The 8,609-nt window shown below is 41.6% G+C and overlaps 1 protein-coding gene across 1 annotated transcript in view; it reads left to right on the top strand.

Moving 5' to 3' along the window:
* cblb (Cbl proto-oncogene B, E3 ubiquitin protein ligase) overlaps nt 1–8,609 on the top strand; it is a gene marked incomplete at its 3' end in the record, with an annotated part of 87,487 nt that overhangs the window by 23,689 nt on the left and 55,189 nt on the right. Inside the window, exons 5-6 of the mRNA XM_005754522.1 lie at nt 1,742–1,898; nt 5,838–5,959. Coding sequence (XP_005754579.1) covers nt 1,742–1,898; nt 5,838–5,959 — 279 coding nt within the window. The remainder of the gene's footprint in view (nt 1–1,741; nt 1,899–5,837; nt 5,960–8,609) is intronic.

Below are 8,609 nucleotides of genomic sequence, written 5' to 3'. Positions count from 1 at the left end.
GAAAATAGAGTTTGTTGCGCTAATTTTACATGGGATTCTGCCTTTTCCAAGTGCTTTTAGACATTAAATTAGGAACATTTTAACGTGATCAAACAATGGAATTACCTATAAACAAGGTCAATGAATGTGGCAATATGAATCATAATATGTAAATGTACAGAAATATACAGTTAACAGTTGGTTTAAATAATAATGGATTGCATGCCCTGGGACAGACTGTCAGAGGCGAGGCTGCCATATCGCACAATCGGCCCCTCTGGCTATCACCAGTAGGCGGTAGGTGACGAGTCTTGACCACGGACACAATACCGAGAGTGTCCGAGCCGGGGCTCAAACCGGCAACCTTCTGATCACAAGGCGAACTGCCAACTCTTGAGCCACGATCGCCCTAAATAGCAATGATAATAAAACTTATGTGATGTAACACAAGCTTATAGGAATCATGTTATATACTTTTCCATAGCATTACATTTGAATTAACAGTTCAATCTTTCAAATAACGGACAGATATTTGTGAAATCATGATACATTTGTGAATGTATTTTAACAATCTAAATATGCATATGTACAGACAGATACATTTAATAGTCATGAAAATTATGTTTTATTGCATTACAGTGATTTAACGTTAATGTACATTTGAAATGTGAAATCACAGTCTATTTACATAACTTTAATGATATTCTAGAAGAACAGAACAAAACTGTAAACTGTAAACTGCACACTAAAATACTTTTATATTAGGATTTTTTCCTACAGTACAGCCATACCCGCAATCTTGTGGTTGTTAGTTCACATTCATTGGCTGATGCTTAGCGTCATGTTATTATGTGTCCCAACATCCAATGGCATGTCACGTTGTTTTCATGGCCACACCCTCACCCCAGGTGCAGAGGCCTATTTCTGTTTAGGAATGTTGTGAATACTTTGAGATTTATATTAATTGCAATTTCTACCTCTACATTTATTTTTTAAAATATATCATTAGCACAGCGTGGCCGTGCAATGTTTTATATGTTTTTTTTAAAGTTTTTATTCCTATTAATTATATTTTCACTTGTTACCTCTGAATTATTGAATCAGACCCAGATGACATGGAATTTTCAGCAAAATTATAAATCAAATACTCCTTTAATTATTGATTATTCTCATTACTGTTCGATCATTTTATATATTTTTCCATAGTTTTACATTGGAATTTCACAGATCATTCTCTCACATAACAGACAAATATTTGTGAAATTATGATACATTTCTGAATGTAGTTTTACAATCTAAATATGTACAGAAAATATATTTAAAAAACAAGTAAATTGTGTTTTACTATATTTACAGTGATGTTATGTTATTTTACCTTTGACATGTAAAATCACAGTCTACTTATGTAAATTTAATGATATTCTAGAAAGACAGTACAAAACTGTAAAATATACAGTAAGATACTTTGACATTACTATTTTTTGTAACAGTGTAGTTAATGCATTTGGCATCTTGGGAACATTTGAATCAATTTTTTAATTGCTGAATATTAGGTTTTAAACTATGTCAGGGTATAAGATACTGTTGTGTTTAAGTAACTTTGCTGATTTGACTGCAAGCCCAGTGTCTAAAGGCCCACTGTGGCTAATCACAGTCACCACATACATTTGGTAATTTGCACATTTATATCAGTGCATGTCTGGATATCTAACTTATATCTCACAATCCTGTATGTGACTTTTACGACTTGGTTCTTTTGCAGGACAATAGTGCCATGGAAAGTCTTCCGTCAGTGCCTTCATGACATACATCCCATCAGCAGCGGTCTGGAGGCTATGGCTCTCAAATCCACCATTGACCTCACCTGCAATGACTACATTTCTGTGTTCGAGTTTGACATCTTCACACGCCTCTTCCAGGTTGGTCAATATCAAGTAAATTAATTTCCAACTACTTAATCTGATTATTTTGACTCATATGACCTTTTACTTTAGACTGTAGTTTGGTTTTATTTCACTTACTTCGGCTTATCCGGGCAGGGGCAGCAGTCCAATCAAGGACACTGGTGCCACAGTTTGTCAATCTCTTGTTTCCTACTCCCTTCTTTCATAACCAAGACACTGAGATACCCAAACTCATCAACTTGTGCCAGCAAGTTATCCCGGACCTGGAATGATCACTACACCCTTTTCCGGCTGAGGACCATGGCCTCAAATTTGGACTTGTTGATCCCCATTCCTGGCACATCTGTGCACTGGAGGCCGCCACCTGATGAACACAGCCACATCATTTGCAAAATTCAGTGATGAGATTCTGAGGCCTCCAAAGTAGAAGCCTCCCACCACATGGTGGGAGGCTTCTACTACTACTTCTACTACTTCTAAAAAAATCTGTCCATAAAAACTATGAACCAAATCTCTAGAAAAGTGCAGTTCTAAGGGAGTCCAACACACATTGAAAGCGAGTCCGACTTATTGCCAGCAAATTGGACCAAGCTCCTGCAGTAGTCACATAAGGATTGAAAAGCTTTGTAGCAACAACGCAGACAGGTACCACTCCAGATCTCCATGTGATATAGTCCGGACATGTCAACCAGGACAACCTTAAAACATCCAGAGCCTTTTGGAACTCAGGGCGAACCTCATCCACCCCAGGGACCTGGCCACCAAAGGAACTGGTTAACTGCCTCAGTGACCTTGTCCCTAGTGAGGGGCGAGTTGTCCCTCTCATTCACAGACTGCTTCCTCTATGGAAGAGGTGTCAGTGGGATTGAGGAGGTCCTCAAAGTATTCCTTTCACCACCTAACTGTATTCCCACTTGAGATCAGTGAGTAGAGCACCACTTTCCCTCCCTGAGTTGCCGAATAGTTTACCAGAATTGCTCTGAGACAGACCAAAAGTTTTTTTCCATGGCTTCACCAAACTCCCCTGAGTTTTTGCTTCAGCTACCACCCCAGGCTGCATTCCAGTTGGCCTTCTAATACCCGTCAGCTGTTTCCCAGCTTAGTCCCACAGGCTAACCAAGTCCAATAGGACTCCTTCTTCAGCTTTGATGGGTCCCTTCACCTCCAGTTTCCAACATCTGGTTCGGAGATTACCACCATGACAAGCACCAAGAACACCCTCACCCAATGACTCCAAGAAGGCTGGGTGCTCTGAACTGTCGTTAGGCCCATAAGCACATACAACAGGCAGGACCCGTTCTCTAGCCCGAAGGTACAGGGAAATGGCCATCTTGTCCAATGACACGAACCCCAGTGTACAAGCAGCAAAACGAGAGCATACAAGAATACCTACCCCTGCCCATTACGTGTCACCAAGGGTAACTCCAGACTATAACAGAGTCCCGTGACTTTTCAGGAGAATGGTTCCAGTGTCAGAGTCGTATGTTGAGGTGACCCTGACTATATTTAGTTGGTATCTCTCAACGTCACGCACTTGCTCAGGGTCCTTCCCTATAAGAGAGGAGTTCCGTGTCCCAGTAGTCAACCTCAATAGCTGTAGATCGGTTTGCCAGGGCCCCCGCCCTTGATCCTTACCCATGACACAATGCACCTGACACCCCCAGTGCCTTCTGTGGGTGGTAGGCATACAGGAGGCTAAGGCTAAGTTCCGGCCACCGGATGGTCTATGTCAAGTTCCCTCCACAAACCTGACTTAAGGAGGGTGATTGAATATTTTCAATTCAATTCAAATTGTTTATTGTCATGTGTACAAAGAAAAGCATTTCTCTGTGCAATGAAATTCTTTCTTTGCTGTTCTGAGTCTGATAGCAGTGGGGAAGAAGGCGTTGTTGAGTCGGGATGTTCTGGATTTCACACTTCTAAAACCGTCCCGATGGCAGAAGTGTGAACAGTCCGTGTTGGGGGTGTGTGGGATCTTTGAGGATGGAGCCAGCTCTCCTCTGGACTCTGCGATGGTAGATGCTCTGCAGAGAGGGCAGCGCAGTCCTGGTGATCTTCTCCGCAGTTGTTATCACTCTCTGCATGCGTTTGCGGTCCATAGCAGTAGTGCTGCCATACTATGCAGTGATGCAACTTGGTCAGTGTGCTCTCGGAAATGCAGCTGTAGAAGGTGCTGAGGATCTTGGCCGACATACCAAATTTCCTCAGCCTCCTCAGGAAATACAGCCGCTGCTGAGCCTTCTTGACCAGCTGTGTGGTGTTCAGTGTCCAGGTGAGGTCCTCAGTGATGTAGATGCCTAGGTATCTAAAGCTGCTCACCCTCTCCACTTAACGCCCCCAGATAAACAGCGGCTGGTGAGCCCTCCTCTTCTTTCCCGTGTCCACTATCATCTCTTTGTCTTATGAGTGTTGAGGGTTGAGGTTGTCTTCACACCATGACACCAGACCAGCCACCTCTCTCCTATAAGCCGCTTCGTCCCCTCCAGTGATGCGACCAATCACTGCAGTGTTGTCCGCGAACTTCAGTATGGTGTTATCCCTATTGGAGGCGACACAGTTGTGGGTCTACAGGACTGAGGACGCAACCCTGTGGAATGCCAGTGTTTGTAATAATGCTGGCTGAAGTCCTGTTGCCGATCCTGTCGGACTGGGAAAGTCCTGTAGCCAGTCACATGGGTGATCTGGGGGTTCTGGAAGGTCCGGGAGGTCTGGAAGGTCTGAGGGGGTTGGAGGATCTCGAAGTGGGTGTAGAATACATTGAGGTCTGATGGTGCTGACGGTGGCCCTGTACTCCGGATGTGCGCAAGCCTTGCCACATCCGCCCGGGGTCAGCAGAAGAATAGAAGCCATCCAGCTAACTTCTGTACTGCGTCTTAGCTGCTGTAATGCCTTTCCTCAGTCCATACTTTGCAGCTTTGTACTATGTCTCATTGCCTCATGTAAATGCAAGAGATCGAGTATGCAGCATGTCTCATATCTGACTATTGATCCAGTTGTCTATAATGCGCTGGTGGCATCATGGAGTTTTCCTTACCGGAGGCTGCAGTCCAGTTTCCTTGGTATACAGAGTGAGTCTGCAGTCCCTGGTGTCTACCTGGGCGAACAATGACTTGAAACTCCGGTGGAAGGGTAAAGTCCAGAAGATTGTGTGAGTTACTGAAGTCCAGTAGTGCCTGTCTCGGCTATGTTAACAGTGCACAACACTTATCTAGTGCAAAAAGAACAAAAGCAAACAACAACAAACAACAAGTCGGCATCTGAGAGCAGAGCAAGCAAACATGTCTGCCTCGTGGGGCGCCATGGTTTTGCCTCCTTTATGGATTTCTTTCCTCTTCGGGTTTTTGGGGGATGTTGCTAACTCCGGGACCGATAACAGGAACCACACCCGCAGTAGATGTGCACGGTGTGAGGTCTCGCAGCAAGCTATCAAATACGGCGCATTTCTCGGCTTTTAAAAAAACGCTATGCGTCGCCAGGTGTTTCAACAGATTCAAGGAGTTACCTCCTTTGCACAGTATCACCTTAAAGCACTTGTTGCAGGCTGCTGAGTTTGCATCTTTTGCTGTGAAGTACAGCCAGACTTTGACCGCTTCGCCTTGGGCATTTTTAATCTGTAGCTCTGCTCTAAAAGAACGTACGTACCTGGCCCCGCCTACTATGTTTGCAAGGGTAAAATGATTGGCTGGAATCCAAAGTGTCTGACATCTCAGGAAAAAAAAGCACCGAAATAAAGCACCGAAATGTGCGCTGCTTTTCGGTCTGGTTACTAACGTTTATGTCAGAACCGTCAGATAGCCGTACCCATCCCTAAGGAACAGTTTACCTTGAAGAGGCAACGCAATGAGTGTATGCTGTTATACATGACCCAACTTCCGTTTACTTTATGTTTACAATATAAAACATTAATACTTACAAAAACTGCATAACCACAATAACATGGTTTTTTTTTTTCAGCCTTGGGGATCGATTCTGAGGAACTGGAATTTCCTAGCGGTGACACACCCTGGCTATATGGCCTTCCTTACTTATGATGAAGTCAAAGCTCGACTGCACAAGTACATCAACAAGCCTGGCAGGTATGTAATCCTTCAATTTCAGCATGCAGAAAGGGCTGGATCACAGAGGGTCTCAGGATGAATGGATACTGTCATTGCTTCCTTAACTTGTAAAAATTTTATTTTGCCATTTGTTCTGTCCCTGTTACTTATTTTACCAAGCTGTAGAGCGGACTTTCCAACTGCTATGACACTTCTGCTTAATGCAGTTAACTCTAATTTAGCTTATTTCGGCTTAGAATGCTCAAAAATACTGGCATAAAGAATATGACACAAAATATGGCACAGAATTTTAACCAGGTTTGTACTTTGAGCATTTGTGACTTAATATTCATAGTATGAACACAGAATTTGCATTAAAGCTAGTTTTCAATGAGTCCTGCTGGTCCCTTTGTTTCAGCTGGGAAAGTTTCTATCGTATATCGTATACCCCTAATAGGACCTTCCACTTCTGTCCCCATTGGTTCTCCTCTTTTAAGCCACAGCCATCAGTGACTGTGTCTCCTTACACCTTTAACACCTAATAAGCCAAAGGCTTTAGATAGAAGTTGATCAGCAAAACACTTTATTCAACCTCTAAAAGGAAACTCCTTGCTCTGTCTCCAGGTTGTTGTCAGCCAATGACTTCAGATTTATGTGTGACAAAACAGTTTTCTAGAAGTACTGCCTCATATTTCCAGTTTGAAAATAATAAATAAAAATATTTTTACACCCCTTTTTACTAGTGGTTTGTTCATTCAGTCAAGTGTAGTAGTGTAGTGTTCCCACACAGTACTAATCCCTAGACTTGTAGTCAAGACCGCCTAATCCGAGACCAAGACAAGACCAAGACCAGAGGGTATCGAGACCGAAACGAGACCAAGACCGAGACCAAGTCGAGACGAGACCAAGACCGAGACAAAAAAAGTATTTAAACTGCAGCCAGATGCTGCTTCGTTTACAGGTGTCAGGCATATTTATGTGTTTTTGCTTTCGCACAGCCCTCCTCACCACTGTCTACTGTCTCACTCACTTACTGAGAGGACAGACACACGCTGCACTTGACTGTCGCATCTCTCACCCTCTCTGTTTTTCACATAATGATATTATCCTATATCCTTGCATGTGATTGGCCACAATATGGAGGGATTGGAGCATAGCTGAGCCACTGTGTGAGAGCTGAGCAGCGAAAGGAAATTAAGTGAGGGTAGAAATGACTGAAAGATTATTAGGCTCCTTTTTGAGTTTTGTTCAAAAAAGAATGACTTCATGTAGGAAAAATATATATATGTCACATATGCAGGACGCCTTAAACTATTTTTTTAATTAAGCAGCAAGGCAGAACAAAGTCAGGGCTGTATCAAGACACAGGGACTAAACCCCAATTCAACCAGACCCAGAACTGATCCGGAATTAAAACGGGACTACAACAGTTCAAAATCAGGACTACTTGGGACTTAACCAAAACAGAACCAGAATCAAAACTAGATGATAGTAGCACTAAAAATCATCATAGATCTGCACTACACTTATTTTTTAATTCTACCAAAGTAAACTATTTAGATTCAGAAAAGTTTATATAATTATTTAGCCTTGTTGTGCAAACAAGCCTGCATAACTTAATAAATATAGAATTTGAAAAGTAACAAATGGTATCTAAAAAGTTACACTAGGTACTAGATACATATTCTGATGAGTTTTGGCAAACAACCATTTGACTAACATGTGTCTCACCTGCTCTTGTTCCATCTCTGTTCTGTCCTCATTCTCCTCTCTCTCTCCCTCTCTGCTCCTTTCTCTCCCTCTTTGTGCTGACAATCAAGCCAAACACCAACATCATCAAATATACAGTGGAAACCAGATATTTACATGCTCTTCAGATAAAAACACAAACACTTTTTCAATTGTAACATCAAATCACACTAAATGTTTATTTTTTTAGATTGATAAATATAAAAACATATTTGTTAACTTTAAGAGTAAAGAGAGAAATTGTCTGTATTCCTTAATTGCAAATGGACCCAAAATGTATACAAAATTGAGCCACGCTTATGGAGTTCCACAATTCTTTTCCTGGTGTTTTGGTTGACATCTCTTGATTTTCCCATGTCAAAGAAACAGGCTCTGTGTGTTGGGGGGCCTTATATGCATCCACAGGTGTGCCACCAATTTACTCACATGGACTCTACTAACTTATCAGAAGCTTCTTAAGCTCAGAATGGAATCGCCTGGCGTTTTCGTATTAATTAACTTAGTGTATATGTACTCCTAAATTTGATGAAAGTGATTAAAATAGACAGCGCTGTCTCTCTTTATTCTGACATTTAACTAATTCAAAGATATTTCAACATTTATTTATCTAAAACAAAACAAGTTTACTCTAAATTCATGTTTAACAGTAAAAAGAAAAGTTTTTATGTTTTCTCCCTAAAGTGTATGTTGATATCTGGTTTCAACTGTGAATATACTGCTGTGTATTGAAATTCCTCTTGTTTTGCATAGAAATATACTGAACAACATACAAAGCATAATATATAAAATAACATCTACCTGAGTTTTGTCTTTGAAAGAAGCTTCTTATGTCCATTGTTGTGTTCATCAGTACACAACTGAAACCGATTTAGAGAGTTTGTTTAGCCGTGGAGGGTAACAACTGAAAATATGAAATGTAAGCTAAGACTCTCTAAAAAAT

The sequence above is a fragment of the Pundamilia nyererei genome, unplaced genomic scaffold (assembly GCF_000239375.1).
Source record: "Pundamilia nyererei isolate P.nyererei 1_Seehausen unplaced genomic scaffold, PunNye1.0 scaffold00580, whole genome shotgun sequence".
Taxonomy (NCBI): domain Eukaryota; kingdom Metazoa; phylum Chordata; class Actinopteri; order Cichliformes; family Cichlidae; genus Pundamilia; species Pundamilia nyererei.
The sequence above is the reverse complement of the archived record's forward strand: the minus strand, read 5'-3'. Positions and strand labels throughout refer to the sequence as shown.